The sequence below is a fragment of the Capricornis sumatraensis genome, chromosome 8 (assembly GCF_032405125.1).
Source record: "Capricornis sumatraensis isolate serow.1 chromosome 8, serow.2, whole genome shotgun sequence".
In the NCBI taxonomy this organism is placed as follows: domain Eukaryota; kingdom Metazoa; phylum Chordata; class Mammalia; order Artiodactyla; family Bovidae; genus Capricornis; species Capricornis sumatraensis.
Window position 1 is genome coordinate 73,027,251 of NC_091076.1, and position 22,165 is coordinate 73,049,415.

A 22,165-nucleotide genomic window follows, 5' to 3' on the forward strand; every position below is an offset into this window, starting at 1 on the left:
CGGGGTTGGGGCAGGAAGAGGAGGGGCTGAGGGATGGAGGAAATGCCTGTTGTCCCAGGTAACCAGAGGAGCTGATGCAGCCACCCCTGGGCTCCAGGTCAAAGGGTAGGAGGCTGTTCCCCCCAGCAGCTCCATGACTGGGCCTCTCCTGATGCCCTCTCACCGATGTCAGCTGGAGAGCACAGTGACCACTCCCCAAATCAGAATGTACATCCTGCCCTGAGCCAAGAGGGGCCATCATTAGGCACTGAGCCTTCTGCATCTCCCTCCAGCTTGCCTGCCTCCCGGAGCAGGAGGTGAGCCGCGGGGGGCTGAGCGGCCAGAGCTGCTGGGGACTGGCCATGGTGGGCAGAGGGAGCTGGCTGGAGAGGCAGGAGGGCACCGTGAGGAGGCCCCTATCCTACCCTCCTCTGGAGCCTCAAATGCTTGAGACGTTGGTCCCTGGCTTGCTTGGCCGGCCGTAGGGAACCTTAGTCTTGTTTGCTCCCTACTTTTCCATAGCACCCTCAGTGCTCCCCACCCCCAAATGTTCCTGTTTTTCTATCTTTATTGTTGCTAAATCACAGCTGACACTTTCCTGGCCTGGGACTGAGCCCTCGGGTCTCTGGCCGTTCCTTATAGGAAGGGCGAAGTGGATGGGCAAAAGCGACCTTTCCAGAGGAAGATGCTGGCAGGGGAGGGGTGGAGTCCCGTGGGCCTGCACTGGCCTTGACAGCCCCTCTCGGGCGGGCACCTTCCCCCAGGCACCCTTCCTTGCCTCCCCTCAGCTTCCCCCGCCCAGGAAAGGCCAGCAGAGCTTCCTTCCTTCCTCCGGGAAGCACATCTATCCAGGGCAGGATCATCCCGGCGGCCACACAATGGCCCTTATCAGCCGTGGAGCCAGGCACAGAGGCCCAGTGCACACGAAGTCTCACATATTTCCTGTTTCCACTCGGCGGGTCAGGGCTGGGCCCAGAGCGGCCATATCCTGACTGGGGCCGAGGAGGGAGAGCACCCCCCCTTCCCCTTCCCGCCTCTCAATCACTGCTGGACTCAGCCCTCCTGGCCACAGGAGGCAGGGGTAAGTGTGTGTGAAGACAGAAGGGCAAAGGGGAGAGGTGGGCACGCACAGGACACGCATGACCCAGAGACGGAGAAACACGGGGATCCCTGGAGTCGGGAGCCCTGGCGTCCCTCAAGGGCTGCACCGACCAGCCTGAAGAGCTGGACAGGGTGCTTTGCAATCGCTCTCGCACAGTGATCTTGCGAACTGGAACGCTACTTGTTATTTTATAGAGACTGGGACTCCTCGAGTAGGGTAGAGGAGGGAACCCTACTCGTAGAGTAGGGGGGAACAGGGTAAAGAGGGGACTCTCATTCGAGCCCAGCTCTTGGCCCCATTCCTGTGTTTCTGCATGACACCACAGTTCAGGGGATCACGCCATCTCTCTGGGCTTTCGCTCCCCCCAGCTACAGAGGAAGGGTGGCAGCATCCATGATGGCCGTGCACGTGAGAAGGAAAGACGTAGGGGAGCTCCAGGGTTGGGCTCCTCAGGTGTGTCGTGGGCAGAGAGGGAAGCTACCGTGGGGACCTCGGGGTAGAAGGATCTGCGGAGAGGTGAGGCAGAGAGAAGAGATGGTGACATTTTCGGAGAGCTTACCTGCACCACAACTACTGAGCCTGGAGTGCGGCAGCTACTGAAGCCCGCACGCGCCAGAGCCTGTGCTCCACCATGAGGGAAGGCACCGCAAGAAGCCCGCACACAACGAAGAAGAGTCGCCCCTCACTGCAGCTAGAGAAAGCCCAAGCAGCAACGAAGACCCAGCCAGCCAAAAACAAATACACAGATAAAATGATTAAAAAGAAAAATACTAAGGTATGAAGGAGTGCCAGGTGAGGAGGGATTAACTGGTGAGAGCAGAGTGAACACCTTTTCTGAGTTCAGCCCCAAGAAGTCCACTCTACCTACTTAGCAGGAGTAAGCCAAGTGCCCAACAGAAAAGGACGCACAGCCCCTGGGGACCCAGGACCCAGAGGGCCACCATCTCAGAACCTCATTCTCCCATTCCTACACAGGCAACCTCTGTCACCCTCGTCAGACAGACAGGCTAGTCTGGACGACAGGGCCCTCATCCTGGAGTCAAGCAAGAGCCCGTGAACGTGGGCACATTCCCACCACTATCACAAAGGAGTCACACACAGGTATAAAAGCCACTGTTTCTAATTAACCTCCAATGCAACAGCCACAGAACATGGCCAGCCATGGCCCATTAGAGGCCAGAGGGACAGTTCCAGATGGCCCCCAGGGTGGAGTCAGGATACAGAGCAACTGGTGTCCCTCAGTCTCAGGTCCTAGGATGGGCCTGATGGTCACAGAGCAGGCTCCCTGAGGTGTCTTCTCCTGGAAGAAGGTGACCACTTCAGCCACTGTTGACTCAAGGGAGATGGTGGGCGTGGGGCCAGGCCGCATCCACACAGCGCCTGGAGAATGCTCTCTGAAGACCCCCCAGGCCAAATTCTCCAGAACGTCTTGATTCCGGCTCTGCCTGCCCCCACTTCTAGGTCCCAGGGCAGAGAGAGAGGGCAGATCTCTGGCCAGTGACAGCAAGCGAGGATAGGGGCAGATGAGATGGACTGGACATGGACCGCCCTGAGAAAGTTGTGGCCAAGCTCCTCTACCAACTGCCAGCCCTTCTCAGGAGGGCACGTTGCGGGCATGGAGCCCGACCCATGAGCAGAAGCAAACTCAGGTGCACTCCTCTGCTCAGACCCTGGAACTTTCTGGGCTGGATTCCTTGAGCTGGGGGTGAAGGTGGGGGTATGTGTGCGCTGTTGGTAGGACACACCTCGGCCTGTCCGCAACAACAGGAGAGCCTGGGTGGAATGCTCCTCCACCCTGCCTACTTGGCCACTGGCTTCTGCTGAAAGCAGGGATCTCAGACCCTCCGCCCACCCCTCAAGGGGACAGGCAACAAGATGTCAAGACTCCTGGGACCCAGTGCTCTCTGTGCCAACCAGTCTCTGCAGCCTGTACAAATGGGAGCATCTCCCCCGCCCAGGCAGCCTAAGGCCCAGGGCAGCGTGACAAGAATGCAGGCCTGTGCCAGATGGGGCATGTGCCTGGCAGGCCTGCCCGGGCGGGGCTGGAAGTGTGTGGGGAAAATTCAGAAGTGAGATGCGGGAGGGAGGGTCCTTCCCGCATCCAGGGGCCTGTCTCTAGATCTTCACTGTTGACAAACTAGCTGGTTTCACTCACACCTCAGCAACAAAAACCTGTATTTAAGGGGCCCATTCCAGAGATCTAGACTGAAGAGAGCAGAGGAGGGTGGCCAGGGTCCCCCTCGGAGGTGGAGGATGCCGCTGCCTCCTCCGGGGTCTGGGCTGGGCCCCCGGCTCCTGGCAGTGCTGGGCAGAGCTGGCTGCCAGCTCCGGCCTCCACCCTGGATTCACTTTAGCCCGGCTCAGATCTGTGGCTGGGCTTCATCCAGTGGGTCCTCCTCCAGGAAGGAGAAAGGCTGGATCTGCAGGGATAAAACAGGTGTTAAGTGGAAGGGGCAAGGGCAGGTTTTTGCTCCATGCCTTCCGTCTCCCCCACCCCCCCATGGATGCAGCTCCACGGTGGCGGGGGTTGCGGGGCTCCTCAGCCCATGGCCTCAGGGAACCAGCAACGGGCTCAAGTCTCCTGGGCTAGCCTTCCTTTTGTGTTGTTGCTGTTTAGCCACTCAGCTATGTCCAATTCTTTTGCGACCCCATGGACTGTAGCCTGCCGGGCTTCTCTGTCCGTGGGATTTCCCAGGCAAGAATACTGGTGTGGGTTGCCATTTCCTACTCCAGGGGATCTTCCCGACCCAGGGGTCGAACCCAGGTCTCCTGCATTGCAGGCGGATTCTTTGGCACTGAGCCAGCAGCGAAGCCCACCCTTCCTCTTACCCACCAGTATCTGTTACCTTGAAGGGTTTGCTTATCCCCACCACAGATTGTAGGTTGTTGCTATAATAAAAAAGGAGAAACTGATCCTCAGTCTCAGGGATGTCGCTGATGTCGATGTACACCTGGAAAGAAGGACAGACAGATGCAGGTCAGCTCTATGGCCTCAGGCCCCATCCAGCTCTCAGCGACTATGTATCCAGCTCTCTGCTCCTTCCAGAGGACAGAGGAGAGCTCAGGCAAGCCCCTCTGCTGGCGAGGTGGAACACCTGTCTCAGGTAAGGGGGAAGGTACCTGGTTCAGCCTGTCACTGAAGGAGACCTGGTTGTCCTTGACCCAGACATAGGAGACATAGTCATTAATGTGGCGCAGCCCCACCTGTAGGAGGGGGGAATCAGGCGGGTGGTCAGTGGTTTGGAAGGACACTGGACCCACGTCAAGTCCTAAGGAGAGGATGGTCTCATTTCTAAGGCTAGCCATCATATCTGCCTCCTCCCCTTCATGGCCAGCCCCTCTGTAGGCAAGGACCTGGGGTGGTCTCTATGCCCAGCTCCCATGAGCCCTCAGAATGGATAAACCAGGGGGGTGTGGCCGATGGGCCCCGTCACCTTGTACAGGCCAATCCAGTCCCAGGGGCTGCTGAGGAAGTCTGCGGCCAGGCAGTAGCTGATCAGCAGGTCGCTCTCCATGGTGCACGGGCCCTCAGGCAGCAGGGTGATCAGCGGGGCAGACACCAATGGCTTCAGCTACACACAGGGGTCAGAGGGGGTTGAAGTCCCACAGCAGCGTCCCCTTCCCTGGGACGAAAGTCCTGACTGTGCCCTTCCAACAGGTCAGGGTCACCACGGGGGTAGGGGGGCAGCCAGCAGGGTGGGGTTAGCTCTTGCTAGGCTGCCCGGAGGGTATCAGAGCTTGGCTGGCCTGCCGGAAAGAAGGGCCAAAGGCTGGTGGGGGACGGCTGGCCCCGCCAGGGAGGATGGGCCTGGGGCCGGGCGGGTGGGTAACCTGGCAGAGAGCCAAGTACTGGGGGAGGAGTGTGGGGGTGGGGGGAGACTGCGGGAGCTGCTGACAGGATGAAGAAAGCAGCCAGGGAGTCGCTCGCAGGATTCCACGGTTTCTGACCCAAAGGCCCAAATTCAATTTGGGGGCCTCTGGTGAGAAGAGCCGGAGGCACGTGGAGGGACACAACAATATAAAGACGCACAAGATGAGGGCAGCCGGCAGCTCAAAGCGGGCCGCAGCACCTCGGTCATTAGACGGCAAGATACAGGAGGAGGGGGCTCCCTCTGCAACCTGAGCCAGAGAGGTTTAGGACAAATGAAAGGAAGCCCTACCTCACATGGTAGGTAAGAAGCATAATGGAACTCAGGAGTCCCAAGGGACAGTGCCAGGAGGCAAGGGAAACCTTACTGACAAAGGGTTTGAACACGTTTTTGACAGACAGAGCCAGCAACGGCTCCTAAGAACAGGGGGACACCTGACCTGGGAGGAAAGGCAATCGTGTCCTCCTACAGGTTTCCCCGGGGGCCCTGCTGAGCTCTGGACCAGGGCAGGCGGGTCTGAGGTGTGGCCCGGCACAGCTGTGTCTCTGCCAAGTGCCAGGCAGCCTGGAGATCTACCTCCAAGTCAAAGGTGCAGGTGACGGGCTTATGGTCACTGATGGTGTACACCATGTGGCTGACGTAGCTTCTCAGGAACAGGGTGAAGGGGGCTGAGAGCACAGGGGTATGGAAGTCGGTCTGGGACTGCCGCTTCAGCCTCCAAAGGACGCGATCGGTCCAAGCAGGCTTGCGCTTTTTCTCACTGGGGGTGGGGGGAGAGAAAGAAGGGGAGAGAAGGGTCAGCAGGCCAGCAGGAAGGTACCCCCCCAAGCTCCCTTGGAGCCCCTAATGCCAGGGCCTGTTGGCCGCCATGAGATGCCCCAGGACAGAGCTGGAGCCCAGCCTGGCAGCGGGCAGGAGCGTGCCCTGTGGAACCAACAACAGTACATTGGTCTGTGTCAGACTCAGCCAAGGATCCTGGGTCTCGTCTACATTTTTATGCATCAAATGGTGACTCAGAAACACTCTGTCTAAAACCTTTCTTACTTCTTGAACAAAAGCAGCAGAAGATCAAACAGGCTGAGGTTTGGAATGTAGGGTTAGAGCTGAGCTGGAACTTGGCTCCCTCCCCTTCCCTGCAACGACAGATTGATCATGGGAAAGGCAAGGGAAGTATTTAGGGAATCTCCCCACATGCCTTCGACCAGGACCATTTATCCCCTCTTCACAGGTGGAGAAAATGGGTCTTAGAGGGGTTGGGACTTTCCCAAAATTGCCCAGCCATGGCGTGGTGAAGCCAGGATTCCGGGCCAGCCAGCATGACCACAGGGCACATGCCCGTCGTTGCCAGGCTAAACCCTCTTAGGCCTCAGCTCCTCATCAGTAGAATGGAGATAACAGTAGTTACATCTCAGGGTTACTGAGATGGTTAAATGAGATAAAACACAAAAAACAGATAGCACTGTGCTTCACACAATGCAAGCTGCCCACGGACACTGGCTCTCATGAGGCTTTGTTCTCAAGAGTCAACTGAAGACCTGCCACTCCCTTTCTGCACTCCCAGCTTCCCTGATGGGCATGAGAGACACCATACAGCCTGGTCAGATGATTCACCGCTTTAGAACTTTTAAGGACGGACTTCCCTGGTGGTCCAGGGGCTAAGACCCTCCGCTCGCAATTCCAGGGCCTGGGTTCCATCCCTGGTCAGGGAACTAGATTCCACATGCCGCAACTAAGACCCGGTGCAGTCAAATAAATAAATGTATATATTTTAAAACAACAACAAATCCAGCAAAAACCTTTTAAGGAGTCTTCACTGCCTCCAGAATAAAGTTCAGGTCTCCAAATGTGGCTTTCAAGGAGCTGAGGATTCTGACGCCCCTTATTCTACCTTATCAGCCACCTCCGCCCCAGGCCCACCTCGCCCTGGTGACCCTCTCGAGCCTCTGGGCCTCTATTCTTGCAGCTTTGCTGCCTGGCACTCCCTTCACTGCAGCGAGAGGCCCAGTTCCAGGGCTGTCATTGTCATAAAGCTGCCCTGACCTCTCTGTTTCCAAAGCACGTGACGCGAGCACGGCTGCTGTTACACTCTACTGTAGCTTGCTGTTCCCCACTCAGCCTGTCAAGTCAGTGTGAGCTCAGAAGGCAAGGAAGGGCTCTTGGTGTCTCCTGTGTGCCCTCGGCATTAGCACGGAGCCTGGTATGCAGCAAGCACTCAACAGTACAGTAGTTAGTTCCTCACTTGGGTCCAGCTCTTTGTGGCCGCGTGGACTGTAGCCTGTCAGGCTCCTCTGTCCATGGACTACCTCCAGGCAAGAATACTGGATGGGTTGCCATTCCCTTCTCCAGGGGATCTTCCCAATCTAGGGATTGAACCCATCAACAAGTGCTCATGAAATAAAAAAGTGCTTGTGAAATACAAATAACTGAAAAAAAACCCCAAGCTCACTCTCCTTCCTCAAAAATGCCCAATTTTAACATGGATTTCACATGCTTATAGCTTGAAAGGCTATTTTTGTCTTCTGCTTTATTCACTTACTATTGTAAACAAACATTCCTGCCACACTTTCATCACTTCAATAGCAACTTGGCTCTCTAGCAATAGCAGCAGAATGGTGGTGCCCTGGTGGTGAACTTTGGCTCTAAAATCGGAGACCAGTTGGTGAAAAGTTCTGTTAATGAAGAGTTCTGGGTTGGTGAATTTGGGGAGTGGTGTGCTTGGAGAGGGTGTCGAAGCTGTGTCCTTTCCCACACCTTGTCCGACACATCTCTTCCACCTGCCTATTTCTGAGTTGCATACTCTTAAAATAAATCAGTGATCTACTTTAAAAAAAAAAAAAAAAGTTCTGCCCTTGGCAAGTGACATCATCACTCCAAACCTCAGTTTCTTCAACTCTAAGATGGGGTGATAAGAGTACTTACTTCAAAAACCTTATCGAGGGAGCGTTCCAGAAGTGGTAACTGGCTACGTCACTTCTGCTCTGTGCTCCTGGTGTGTTTTGACCTTTCACACTTCTGAAGAGTGTGGGATGTCGGAATGTGGTAGTTCCATCCCAGAAACTACAGACACAAGATCTCCAATCCAACCTTGGACAATCAGTGCCTAGCAATTCTTGAGACTTAGTAGTGAACCTCATGAATGCACCACTCTCCCTTTCAAAGCATCCTCCTGTCCCCACTTCTCTATTATGGTCAGCAGCCCATAAGTGCAGTCCCGTCAGAATCCTCCCCAAGTCCTGACCACAGTCCCACCCCCCTTCCCCCGCAGGACCTCCGCCTGCCTCCCTTTCTTCCTTTTCCATGGCCTGGCCCACACTCATCACTGGGCACCTGCGCTGCTCATTCTTTTGAAGACCTTTGCTGTTGCTGTTCAGTTGGTAAGTCATGTCCCACTCTTTTTCAATCCCCACAGACTGCAGCCCGCCAGGCTCCTTCTGTCCAAGGGATTTCCCCGGCAAGAATACTGCAGTGGGTTGCCATTTCCTCCTCCAGGGGCTCTTCCCAATCCAAGGATTAAATCCACGTCTCCTGCATTGCAGGTGGATTCCTTACCACTGGGCCACTAGGGAAGCCCTCAATCACCTTTACTGAGCCCTTATTATGAGACAGGAGACTGGGGAGGATCTGATAAATGGCACTGACAAACTTGTTGAGGAGCTCGTTTAACAAACAAAAGACAAAGGAACAAATAAGCAGAATAAATATGTACAAACTAAATATATTCCCCCAGGTCTCCATTCCCGGTGACAGCTAAACGCAGGGTCCCTCCATGCATCACGTGGCTGCGGCAGGCATCTCAGACTGTTCTCATCTTCCTAACCCTGGGAGGGCGCCACAGGCCACATCTCCCTTCCTCTCCAGGACACCGACGCTGAGGGAGCCACCATGTGCAGGGGGAGCTGGGTGCCGGCCCACGGTGCTGACCAGGGAGTCAGCTCTCCTCCACTGCACCCGTCTCCTCCCAGTCTGTCCCTCAGTGGCCGATTACGTGTGTAACCAGAGTGGGGCCTCACGAATGCTTTTTTTGGCTGAATGGTCATGACTGAGAACAAGAACTGTTTTGTTTTTTTTAATAATTTTTATTTATTCATGGCTGTGCTGTCTTGGTTGCCGCACGGCCTTTTCTCTAGTTGTGGAGAGTAGGGGCTACTCTCTAGTTGTGGTGTGAGCTTCTCATTGTGGTGGCTTTTCTTGCTGTGGAGCGTGGACTCTAGGGGGCGAGGGCTTTGGTAGTTGTGGCGCATGGGCTCAGCGGTCGTGGCTCGTGGGCTTTAGAGCACAGGCTCAATAGCTGAGATACACGGGCTTAATTGCTCTGTGGCATGAGGGATCTTCCTGCATCAGGGTTCAAACCCATGTCTCCTGCATTGGCAGGTGGATTCTTTACTAGTGAGCCACCAGGGAAGCCCCCAAGAACTGTTTCTGGAGATGACAGGCACACCCCGGGTTACTGTGCTTTTCATACATTAACACTTAGGCTGAGATTGTGATTTTTACAAATTGAACGTTTGTGGAAAACCTGCATTGAGCAAGACTACTTGGAACCATTTTTCAAATAGCATTTGCTCCCTTTATGTCTGAGTCACATTCTGGTAGCTCTTATAGTTCCAGCTCTCCTACGGTTATAACTGTTAAGTGATCTGTGACCTTTGATGCTACTATCACAAAAAGAGAGGACTTGCCAAAGGCTCCGAGACTGGTTAGCATTTTTTACTAATGAAGTATTTTAAAACTAAGGTATGTACATTCTTTTAGATATATTATTGTACATTCAATAGACTACAGAACAGTGTAAACCTAACTTTTCTGTGCACCAGGAAACCAAAAAGTTTGAGTGACTCTACTGTGATATTTGCTTTTCTGTGGTGGTCTGGAACCAATTCCACAGTATCTCCCAGGCATGCCTTTGATATGTCTTTACTTTCTAAAAATTAAGACCAAGTAGCTCTGTAAGATTCTCCAGGCTTAACAGCCTAGAAAACTTGAGCCAATTTACTGGCCCCAAAGGAGCGATGTGTTCCATTTTTGGGTCTGGAAGCATTTTCCTCTCGGCTCCCTATAGATGGTTTCTAAGTGTCCCACTGAACTCTGGACTTGAGTCTTGCCTAGACTGATCACAACATCCTCTGCTCACTGCCGAGCAGGGAGGTGGCCTAGGTTCCTGTCGACTGTAACAAAACCCTACTGCAATCCCTGACTTTAATAGGATTTCCTGCCCTCAGCCCTTTCACCCTCCCCTGTAACAGAGCCGACCTCGTTTCTCATTACATCTTGGCTCGGGTACGCTGCCAAGGCTGGGCAAAGCTGCGAACCATGCCCGGCACACAGCTCAGTCCTTCTGTACAGCGGGGCAGCCCCATTCAAAGTGCCTCTCGTCAGCGCTGCTGCTGACTGATGAGAATGCGTCCTTCTTTCTGTGAAACCTGCTGCCTCTCTGACAGTTCTCATTGACTCCTCCTGGCTTCAGCTGCCCGCCTCCTTACCATTCACTTCGCTCTCTTTTACCACTTCCACAGAGAGTTCTGGAACCTTCTACTGGCCAACTCCTGGACTCGAGAGTGTTTATTTGGCTCTCTCGCTCTGGGTGGGTCCCTCTACTAGACTGGCTGCTCCTTAAATATCTTATCTTTTCCTTTTGTCCTCTCAGGCTCTCAGTTCAAACACATGCCAGGCACACTGTGCTATATAACCAGGGACGGTCGTAAATCGGATCCAGCCTCTGTGCTCAGGGCATTCATGGCACAGCGAAAAAGGCACGCCATGTTTTAAAAGACACACCGAACGCACTATGTGCAAGGCTTGCAGGCAGCATAACAGCAGGAGAGCTCTTAGCGAAACTGGCAGGGGCCAAGGGAGATTTCCCAGCAGAGATGATGCCTCAGCCAGGTTTTCAAGGATGAATAACAGACTGATCACACAGGACCGTTTCTGTTCCCTTTGTGGGGCCCCTGCCAACCACAGGCACTACCAGCTGGGGATATTTCAGTCGTGATGTCCCCCTGTAATGCCGTTGTTCCTGTCCAGACATTCCTTCATTTCCTGGGCTCCAGGCAAGGGGAAGCATGAGTCTGGATTCACACAGACCTCAGTTCAAATTTTTGCATCACTTACTCTGTTACTACCTTACTTAGACCTTCTGAGATACAGCTTCCTTATTTGTAAGAAGTCAGTATCAACACTGTCTACCTAACGAAGATACAGTAGGAATAAAGTGAAGTGATGCGGGCAAAGCCCTCTGCCCAAAGCCTGGCCCGTGGTCAGCACTCAGCGATGTCAGTCACAGTGTGGATTGTATCTCTCACATAGAAATAGCACCTGCCTTCTCCTTGGCAAGCGTTTTGCTATCCTAGCCCTGACCTCCTTTCTGCTGCTAGCTGGCAAGACTGGCTGTGCAGACTTCCCTGGTGGCCCAATGGTTAGGACTCCACGCTTCCAATGCAGGGGGTGTGGGTTGGATCCCTGGTTGGGAAACTAAGACCCTACATGTTGTGTGGCACAGCCAAAAAATAAATACACATTAAAAATAAGTACAATTCATCAAAAAAAAAAAAAAAAAAAAGACTGGCTTGGAGGCACTGCGGGCTAGAGGAAAGCCTCATGGGCAACACAGTCTGGAGAGGTCTAGCCCCGGCTCCACTATCACGAGCACAGCCACCTAGGGAGGATCGTGAACGTCTCTGAGCCTCCCTACACCGCCTGCGTGACTTCCAGTCTCCTGCGGCTTCCCTCCCGAACCCAGGGTTATGAGCAGGGTGATGCCTGGCCACATGGCCTGTCAGCAGCTCTCTTCCTGCGGGCAAGTGTCAGCTGGTACAGGATCCCAGCTTGTCCCACAGAGGCCTGACAATTTCCATGATGATCCTCATTTCCAACGGATGGCCGGGGAGACGGGCAGTCGCGGACCTGGGCCTGTAGCCCAGTGGGATCCTGCCCTCTTCCCTACTTTCGGGCTTGTGCTGCGGCCCAGGCTGGCCCTCGGTTCCAGTGTCCGTGGCCTCTTCTTGTGTGCACTACCCCTCCCTGTGACCCCACTCTGTCTTGCTCCACACGCCTCAAATGGCTCACGCTCTCCCCATCGCTTGGCGGGGACATTGTGGCTCTGCCACATGGCCTCCGGCCCTGGGCCAGCAGGACCCCTCTCATCCTGGCCTGGCTGTGGACAGATCTACTCACTGCCTAAATCCCAGAGGCCTGGGCTGCCCTGGAGGCACCTCCTATCTCGCTCAGAAGACATTTCTGCTAGGGGAATACAAAGAGCCCCATAACATGTAGGGGGTTATTATTCTTCAAAGAGATGAGGGTCCCTGCCCTAAATCGGGTCAGGGGCTTTGGGTCCGAGCTACTTTTGCCCCACTGCCTAAGTCTAAGGTTTTGGTGGTTACCTATCCCTTTCTCAGTTCTTGAGAAAGGCTTTCAGTAAAACTCCTACCTGAAGACCTGAATCTAAAAACAACAACAGCAGTTATCATGGTGCCTACCGGGTGCCAGGCACTAGGCTAACATGCCAGGTCTTATTTATTTCTTTTTAAATATTCATTTACTTGGCTGCCCTGGGTCTTAGTTGCAGCGCATGGGATCTAACCAGGGATCGAAACCGGGCCCCCTGCTTTGGGAGCTGGGAGTCTTAGCTACTGGACCACCATGGAAGTCCTTTGGTGGTCTCAATGAATCCTCAGTCCCATGAAATAGGTACTGTTATCATCCCCATTTTGTAGATGGAAAAATTGAGGCTTAAATACCATGACCAAGGTCATGCTGCCGATAAAGCACAAACTGTGCTTCTAATTTCTAACCAGGTGCCCTATCTCTGCATTGTTACCCATTAACTGCCCCACTGACAACTCCTACTTCATCTTCCTTAACTAGTACTCAACCCACTCACAGCCAGGGCAGGACTACTTAACACCAGTGGTGGCTGAGCCAAGCTTTCTGTCCCCACCATCATCTGGGCAGGACCAAAAACGCTGCGGGGGCAGAAGGGCAGGAGTCTGAAGGATGCTGAAGTATAGTCCCTCCCTGATCTCTCCTGCCCTGCTGTCAGCAATCAGCTGTCTTCCCTCCCCTTTGGCTCTACCTGCCCTGGCCCCAGCCCCTATTCTGGCCAGCACCAGCTCCCCCTCCTGCTCCCTCCTGGGACAGCTCCCACAGGCAGCCTCTCATCAGGGGTGCGGAGGCACCACTCCTGAGAGGTGATGGCTGGATCTGGTCCTGCTCCCCTGACACACTTCTAACTGAAGGTGGCTCCCATGATCACAAGGGCCAGCGTGGTCTGACTTCCCAGGCCCACATCTGTGACAGGCACATCCTCTCCCGGTGGGGCCCTCTCACCTGGTGTCATAGTTGTTGGAGTTCTTATCAAACTTGTAGGTGGGTGGGAAGAGCAGGGAGCCTTCCTGGAATTCCCGCAGCAGTGGGTCATGTCTCTTGGCGATGCTGAGCTGGAGAAAAAGGGATCGGCACTTGCCGTCGCAGTGGGGCAAGATTCAAACTTGGCGGTGCCCTCCCAGTCAGACTGCTCCTCACTGCCCCAGCCCTGTACCCCACCCCCAGGACAGCAGCTGAATGCGAACGCAAACATCACCCCCTCACTCTCACCCCGTAGTCCCAGGGGAGGGAACCGTCTGCCACTTTCCAGTCCTTGAACCACAGGGACCAGGCTCTGAATTCTATTTCCCTAGGGGCCACTAGCAGAAGTGTATCAGAGGGGAGGCTGGAGTAGGCAGGATGTCCCAATGGGTGGTATCTCACCCTCCAGGAGGCAAGACAGGTTGGGAGTGGGAGAGACCACAGGGACATTCAGGGCTGGTGCAGGGCAGGCCAAAGCCCTTCTCGCTCCCTGACCTCACACACACCTGGTGCTGGAGCGCCTCCAGGTGGAGACCAGGCTGGCCAGACAAGCCTGGCTGCCCCGCTCCCAGCAACCAAGGCCTATTAGACTCTGCCCTGCCTGGGGTCAGGGACTTTTGAAGGCTTGGGAAAGGAGAACGGGCGCTAGGGAACCTCCCCACACCTCCTGCTGACCTCCCTGCCCTTGGGCTCAGAACTCTCCTCTCTTGGGCTCAGATCTCCACTCTCAGATACCTGATCCTTCTCCCACAGGTCACTGTAGCGCTGATTTTTTATGGATTCTCGAACAAAGTGCAACCCGAAGTCCTCGATCCGAAAGTTCATGTCTCCAAACCAGAGAATGAGGCTTCAGAAAGAAAGGAAGGCAGGCGGCCTGAGGGTCTTTGATGGGGTCAGAGCAGGCAGGAGGCCACAGGAGCTCTGACCGCTCGCTGCAAGGCTGCCAGGGAGCAGGAGGCTCGAAGGGCGAGTGAAAAGCCAGAGGCTGAGGGAGGATCAGGTGAAGACAAGGGCGGGCTCCAAAGGGCCTGTTCTCCTGGCCCCACCGGCCATTCAAGCCAAAGGGACCAGCCCTGAGGGGCAAGTGGCAAATATGGAGCAGGCTCTAGCCCTCCCTCCCTGTCCCCCAGCTGGGTACCTGGCATCAGGTACCCCACAGGGCACACCTGAGAACCAGCCCTTCCCGGGGACCTAGGAACCACAAGGTTCTTGACCTGGGGGAAGCATCCAGAGTTTCTAGGCAGGACAGAGGGGCCAGGCAAAGGGAAGGGGTCCCAGACCCCAGGCAGGCAGAGCTGGAGAGGAGAGTACACAGGGCATCAGGAAAGAGGCTGCGAGAGGGCGGGAGATGGGGGCAGACTGACTCTGGCGGGGAAGCAGTGACCGGGCAGAGCAGGCTTGCCGGGGCTGGCCTGGGGAGAGGGTCGGGCACGGTTCACAGCAGCACGCTCACTCATGGTCCAGGATGTTGGGGGTATCTCGTGCCTCAAAATTCTGCATCTCCAGGATCCTGTCAAAGTGCTCCAGCCGCTGGTCATTGTTGGCCATGTGGGGGGGCAGGTGGCAGTTGATGATGCTGACATAGTAGCCGTAAAGCTTCAGAAAGATGTTGACACCCCCTTTGTTCCCCTGGTAGGTGGGCAGGAAGTGGGGGGACACACCTCTGTTTTCCCATCCGGGGCCTGAGGGCAGATGGTCTCAGTTCCTGCGGGATCTCCCAGGGTCAGCAGACACTCACCTCCGCACAGCCCAGCTCACCTACCTGCCGTCCCAGGGACACTAGGCCCCCCAGAGGAGGGAAGGCAGCTATGCGGGGCACTGGCCTGGACAGAGTGCCAAGATTCATTTCACCCCCTCTTTTCAGTTCATTCATTCCCTTTTTCAGTTGCCCAGCTCTAATGCCGCCAGCCCTCCCCCATCCAGTGAGAGAAGGGCCCCAGCTCTTGACTCAGAAAATAGCTCAGTCCTTACCCAGTACCCGAAGAGGCCGGTAGGGGTGGATTTAGTAGACAGGACCTGGATAAAGGGCAAATGCTGGTACTTGGCAAAGATCAGTAAGAGGAGCCCTTGCATGCGGACACTGGAGACCTGCGGGCAGAAGGGTGACAGTCATTCATGTCCCTCCAGGGCCTGTGCTGGGCGCCCTTGAGAGCCCTGCCTGAGTCACACGGATGTCCTGCCCTAGGGGTCTAGGGCATCTCAGGGCTGATGGAGTCTCAGCTGCCAAATGAGGCAATCTGGGGGCTCCGCAGGGGGTGGAGACATCCCACCATCAGGAGGGCACTGACTCTTCCACCCCAGCCCACGTATGGCCAGGTGCCCTTCTCCCTAGTGTCCTCCTCAGCTCCCACGGGTACCATGCATGGAGGGCCTCAAAGAACTTCAGAGATGCTTTATGGGACAATGGCTAAGGGCCAGATCTAGGTTCAGAAACCAGCTTGGGCTGTTAGTATTTGATGCAGGACAAGTCTATTTTCTCATCGATAAAGCAGGAATCTATCTTAAAGATGCTGGATTAACTGGTAGCTCTTGATATTAATTTTTACTTTAAGGATTCTTGAAAGTAAATGCAGAGAAGGGACATGAGCATGAGAGAGCGGGAAATACTTTGTATCTTGATTTGATGGGTGGCAGCATAGCTACATATATGTATAAAAATCCACCAGACTCTACATTTCATTTCCCCATACATTATAGCTTAGGGAAAAACAATTAAGAAAACGCTACTGAAAAATAATACATATTATGGGCAGCTGGTGTCCATGAACGCCACGCAGAGGGGATGAGAGTGAGCACAGAGGACGCGTGTTCGCAGGTTGGGGGAAACAGCTAATTCTGGCCAACTTTTGAAAGAAAGGTCCCTGTTCTGCAGAAGGACTGAGGCACAAGGAGACTAAAGAATCAGCAGGACCACTTTGAATGGCAACGTCAAAGGCCCAGGACTGCCAGAATGCCTGTGCTCAGCTGCCGTGGAGGTGGAGTGGGAATGGGACTGTGACCCTCTCACAGCTTCAGGCTGTCTACACCCACCACCCGAGTAGCTATTTCCGGAGCATGAGGTGCAGAGGCCAAGGAGGAAATCCCCGGGTGGGGAGCATGTACTGGGGCCTTCCAGGAATTATGAAACTTGATCCCACAGGCCAGGAGCTCTGGGATGGTGGAGGAGTCAAGGGAGGGGGAACCCTGAACCCAAGACCGAGGGAGGGAGGCGTGAGCACCCAGAGCTGGACACAGGTTGCTACAAATGTGTCCCCAACTTCACTTTCCACCCGTCTTGGTCTCTTCCCTTCGCAAGCAAATAGGACAATGGGAGTGGGGAAGGGCTGGCTCCTGGGGGTGGGGGGCACTGACTCCCAGGGAACTGAAAAAGATTTGGGAAGAGTTTCAAGATTAATCTGATCCCACAGAGCAGGTCTGGGCCACTGAGCCCGGCCCCACAGGCTAGAGCCCACTCTGAAAGAGCAGGGAAGCGGGGGTGGGGCAGGGAGGATGGAGGTGGGGGTGGGGCAGGAAAACTTCAGATTGGGAGAAAGGGTGGGGCTATGGGGAATGGCAGGAGACTTGTAGGGGAAGTTCTAGTTGGAGGAAATGAAGGAGGAGGAGCTAAGGAAGGGACTAGAAGGAGGGAGGCTGGGAGCCTAGGAGCTGGCAAAGGGGATCAGCCCCAGGCTTCTCAACCTGTGGCCAGCAACTTCCGGCCTCAGGAACAGGCTGCAGGCAGGGCTCGCCCTTCACCTCTACTCTCTCCTCTCAGCCATGCAAAGGAGGGGCATCTGCTGTGGGTGCCTGCCAGGCCCTCAGGCTGGTCTCCCAACCTCGGGAGGCCCATGGAGAGAGTGAGCTGTGTCCCTGCCACGGGATGAGCTAATTTCCTTGGCTCAAGTCCATCCCACCGATCCCTTGCCAGTGAGCTGAGGTACAAGGAGGCCTCCAGTCTTGGGAAGGGAGTGGGTGGTGAGAGACAAGTGATTTTGCCCTCTGAGAGGGGCCAGCTCCAAGTCTGCAGGAAGAGGCCTGAGTTCAATCTGGAGGGAGCCAAGGGCTTGGGGACTGGCATCTTTTAGCCTCAGCAGCAGGATCACATCTGATGTGACCTCCTCCTGGCTCTGCCCTCCTCCAGAGGACTCACAGCTCTTGCCTCAGCACCTCTGGGCAGATTAGGGTAATGGTGTGAATTCTGAAGCAATCCAGTCACCCAGGGAAAGGAAAAAAGGAATTCTGGTATTTCTGAGAAGCAATGCTTTTTGGAGGTATTTCTAGTGGAACTATGTTTCATCTCTCAGCTGTGCAGGGCAGACAAGTAAGATCCAGCAATCTAGAGCATTCCTGCAGATTCTCCTATGGTCTAAAGATTTCCCAAAGAATACTGGCCCTATAGACTGAGAACCCTTCTCCTCCACATGTGTCTCTTCTAACCTCTGGGTCTCTGAGGATTTGAGGTGCATGTCTGTTAAGATCAGAGGACAACCTCTGATACCAGCAGGAGTCACAGGATACCTGTCAGCCTTAGAGATCACCAGTACAATAATAAAGTACAGCAGTTAAGGACACGGGTTATTAAGTTCGAAAGATCTGGATCCAAATCTGTCATGATCTCTGAGTCTTGGTTTTATCCATATAACACCTATATTTCAGAATAATGTATATAAAGAGTTTGTTTATAATGCTGATGCTTTCAAACTGTGGTTCTGGAAAAGACTCTTGAGAGTCCCTTGGACAGCAAGGAGATCAAACCAGTCAATCCTAAAGGAAACCAACCCTGAATATTTATTGAAAGGACTGATACTGAAGCTGAAGCATCAGTACTTTGGCCACCTGATGCCAAGACCTGACTCACTGGAAAAGACCCTGATGCTGGGAAAGATTGAAGGTGGAACAGAATGGGGCAACAGAAGATGAGATGGTTTAATGGCATCACTGACTCAATGGACACAGGGTTGCAAAGAGTTAAACATGACTGAGTGACTGAACAAACCACCACCACCAATAAGCACACCATAGATAGTGGCAATTATTATTGCACTCTGAGATTTCAGGCTGGGTCTCTGAGTAGAGATTGGAGGCTGGGGGTGGGGCAGGCAATCAGGTATTACTAAGCCCTGCTGCACCTCCCGGAGGAATTCTCCCAACCTGAAAAATATCGAGGTGTTAAACTAGCCCCTGGGGTCCCAGCTCAGCTCCAGCTACTTCAGAAAGACACAAAGCAGGCAGGAGCCCCAGGGAACCAGGTGCAACTGGGGTTTGGGTCTTTAAATAAAAGGGTAATAGCATGAAAGCTGGACTGTGAGACAAAGGACTAGGGATTAGTAATAAGAGGTGAGACACATTTCCCAATTGCCCACGAACTTGCAAGTTACCTTGACGAAGCTCAGAGGGGAAAGCACGTCCATGAAGTAACTGCTCCATGGGTCTTCAAAGGCAGTGTCGGAAAGGAGGCTGATGATCCCACAGTTCAGTTCCTGCAAACTGCCCGTCCCAGATCAGAGGCCTGCCCCCTGGCCTGGAGGGCCCTGCCTCTGCTCCGACATCCAGCACTGCCCTCAGCCGACTGTCTAGCCCTGGGTTCTCCCTCCCCTGTGGCTATTGCTCGCCAGCCCCTTGCCACTGCTGACCCAGGACAACAGATGTGGCCCGGCTCTGATGCAGGCTGAAAGCTCTTGGCCTTCACACTCCAGGGTGAGGGCAAACAGGTTATAGTGGTTCCCCATGGGGACAAGTTGGGACTGGCCAGGCTTACCTGACCCTGATCTCAGATACAGGAATGCGTGACGGGTCCTGTGGACACCTACCCAATGACATATATGTCCAGGTTCAGGTTCAGGTTGTTCAGCTGAAGCAGATCACTGAGGTCTGGAGGGGGTGCGGCAGAGGCCACATTCCACGTCACGACATGTATGCTGAGAAGGGAAGCCATGGAGGAAGGAGAGTGAGACCTCGTCCAGGTAATAGACTGGGGGCTGCGCCTGCTAAGGGCTGGACCACAATCTGTTGTAGTCAGAATGGGAAATGTGTGTTTTTCTCATCCACTGGAGGGAACAGGGGCACTGAACTACAAGCCCTTCATCTTCAAGCCCTCTGTCCCCTGAAGCAGGAAATGCCCACCGTGGATCGGCTGCTCCGTGCAGGTATACAGCTGCCACGGCTGGCGGCACCGGTGCTGCTGACACCAGGAGAGCTGCCAACGAGCGGGGCTGAAGGTTTTGGAATCAGGCAAGGGAAGGGGTGTGAATGGGGTGGACAGTGAGGACTTTATTAATTCCAATAGCCCTTCATCTGTGGCTTGGTCAGAAACTTCCCACCCCCAACTCTTCAATCCATGGGGTCCCAGGACCACCAGAAAGATTCTGGAGGTTCAGTTATCACCTTGTGAGAGGCCTGAGCACAGCAAGACAGAAAATTTCAAAAATAACAGATAATGACACCACTTTTCCTTCCTCCCTCATCCCTGGAGCACAGCCAATTCTGCCAAGCATTTCAGAGAGGCTAACAAGATTCTACGGAGAAGGCAATGGCACCCCACTTCAGTACTCTTGTCTGGAAAATCCCATGGACAGAGGAATCTGGAAAGCTGCAGTCCATGGGGTCGCTGAGGGTCAGACACAACTGAGCGACGTCACTTTCACTTTTCACTTTCAAGCATTGGAGAAGGCAATGGCAACCCACTCCAGTGTTCTTGCCTGGAGAATCCCAGGGACGGGAGAGCCTGGTGGGCTGCCGTCTATGGCGTCGCACAGAGTCGGACACGACTGAAGCGACTCAGCAGCAGCAGCTGCAGCAACAAGATTCTAAATAACAGGTTTCCCAACATATTTCTCAAGAGTCTACCGGATTTGGGGAAAAACCATCAGTTGGATAACATCCAACTCAGCTTCATATAAACCCCAGGGAAACAACAGATCTAATCAGCAGCTCTCGATAACACTGGCTTCCTCAGAGGCTCAGGGGAAAGAGAGACTTGAAAATCTCTTCATTTGAACAGTTACAGCAGTGCTCCTGGGAAGCCCCCAGACTGCCGAGTACACAGCAGGCAGGGGCTAAAACCCCACAGAGACCAAGAAGAACCAGCAAGCTCCAGGTAAGTCCTAGGCACACCATTAGGAGGAGGATCTGTAACAGCAGAAGATTTAGAATGGGGGCGAGAAGAAAAGGGCAGGACTTCCCCAAAACATCTTTTCTCCACCAGATCCCCGTTCTTAGAGGTTCAAGTTCTAAAAAGCACAACCGGAAGAAATTCTTGGCCAGCTTAAAGCAACTTCCTACCCCTCCCTTTGAATAGCAACAAAACAATAGGAAAACCACCTTCCCAGGCACTCAGCCAGAGGTTCTGCGCTTCGTTTGTTTACGATCTCCCCCTGCTGTCCAATGGAGGATTAAAAAGTAGCTCTTTTACTCCAAGGCTCCTTGTTTTCCCAAGGACCTACAGAACGGGGATTTTTTGTTTCCACTGTTAGGTCCCACGATTAGCAGCAAATCCTTGCATCGTGACTGGCACTAAGTTGGTGATTAGCGTTGTTAAAGAGCAAGCATGAGACCAAGTTATTATCACTTCACTAAAGGATCTTATGTAAATCTGATTGTGGACTTCAGGAGGTCATAACCGGATCAGGCAGATCCCATGATGTATGTGCTGATCTAAAGAACAAGGTTTCTACTCTAGATCTAAGGAGAGAATGCTTTGTTATAGCTTTAACTTCAAACAGTCTAACACTGCTGCCTCCTCCAGAATCTAACTGGGACACCTGCTAGGGGCGCCGAAGTGGGAAAGAGCTTGGAGGCCTGAGTTTGGAGGAGGCGCAGGGTTTGAGCCCAACATAGCCCTCTTAGATACTGGCCTGGGAGAATGTGAGAGGCCTCTGAACTAGAAGCAACCTATTGGTCTGGCCCCTTCTCTTCCAGTCCGGTTCTGGCCCAGACCCGCAGCACGGATTGGGTGGAGGTAGCGATCCCGCCCTGGGCAGCCGGCCTGCCCGCAGCCGCCTTCCTCACCTGAGCGTTCTGCATCTCGGCTCGGTTCGTGGGCTCATGGCCTCCATCGTCCCCACGCAGTGGCCCGGCCGGCTTGAACCTCGTCGGTCCTGGCCCGATCGGCTCTCTCTGGGAAGCAGGTGCCGGTCCGCTCACACTCTCGATTGTTTTTCTTCCGGACTCCGACCCTCCGACTCGGCTTCCGTAAGAGGCGGGGCCGGGGCGCACGGAGGACTCTGGGTGGCAGGTCCGCAGGAAGAGGCCGGACTCTCCAAGGAGCGCGAAACGGGGAAAGGCGGAGGGAAAGGGGCCTAGGGGACCGAGGACGTAAGAGGCGTGTCCCCGTATCAGCAGAACCCCACGCAACACTGCCCGGCGCGCGGGGCGCGGCGGCCCAGACTCCGCCCCCGAGGCTCCCAGGCTGCCCCGCGCGAGGCTGGCCGGGAGGGACTGTCTTCCGGCGGAAGTCGACGCCACGCCTTCTCCGGCGCGTCTGTTTTCACAAGCGCCGGGTGGAGTGTCTGGGTTCTAGGGCACTGATTTCTACAGGTTCCCAACGCCCGGAGGGGCAGAGGGCGATCCGGATGGGACGCAGCCAGCCACTGTACGGCCTGTAATCCACTCTTACCCCCCAGCTACAGGTAACCTCCCTCCTCTAGGCCACTGAGCGCCTCCAATTCTCCACTTCCAACGTTCAGGTGTTTTCCTCTTTCCAAACCCGTGCAGACTGTTACACCTCGGACATTTAGGGGCTTCTGGACTCAGAAAATAAGCCGTTGGTGAACGAAAAATAAGTCACTACCTCTATCTACGCCCAAACATGAAGATTATTTACTGTGCCAAAGATGATTTCCTTCAAATCACTGATGCGTTAGTCTTTTTGGGGTGCGGGGCAGGACCGCGCATG

At 54.4% G+C, this 22,165-nt stretch overlaps 1 protein-coding gene across 2 annotated transcripts; it reads right to left on the reverse strand.

Annotated features, from left to right (window-relative positions):
- Positions 1 to 2,224: 2,224 nt before the first annotated feature.
- Positions 2,225 to 21,555, reverse strand: INPP5K (inositol polyphosphate-5-phosphatase K). Of its 2 annotated transcripts, XM_068977101.1 has the most exons (12): positions 21,280 to 21,555; positions 19,083 to 19,190; positions 18,651 to 18,759; positions 15,265 to 15,381; positions 14,747 to 14,922; positions 14,029 to 14,140; positions 13,276 to 13,385; positions 5,527 to 5,710; positions 4,516 to 4,653; positions 4,202 to 4,285; positions 3,928 to 4,032; positions 2,225 to 3,501 (listed from the first exon to the last, which is right to left on the reverse strand). In XM_068977101.1, exons 1-12 carry the CDS (start codon positions 21,324 to 21,326, stop codon positions 3,442 to 3,444), a joined length of 1,350 nt encoding a protein of 449 aa, XP_068833202.1. In that variant the 5' UTR covers positions 21,327 to 21,555; the 3' UTR covers positions 2,225 to 3,441. The 2 variants fall into 2 exon arrangements, with proteins under 2 accessions (XP_068833202.1, XP_068833203.1); XM_068977102.1 differs by lacking the exon at positions 4,202 to 4,285.
- Between the last annotated feature and the right edge of the window lie 610 nt (positions 21,556 to 22,165).

Bases quoted from the DNA above. Each gene is read 5' to 3' on its own strand.
- INPP5K (XM_068977101.1), bottom strand. From the start codon at position 21,326: ATGGAGGCCATGAGCCCACGAACCGAGCCGAGATGCAGAACGCTCAG. The intron at 14,141-14,746 runs GTGAGCGTGCTG...TTCTTTCTGAAG, and splicing joins CCCAACATCCTGGACCATGA to CCTCATTCTCTGGTTTGGAG. The intron at 13,386-14,028 runs GTATCTGAGAGT...CTTTTTCTCCAG, and splicing joins ACCTGTGGGAGAAGGATCAG to CTCAGCATCGCCAAGAGACA.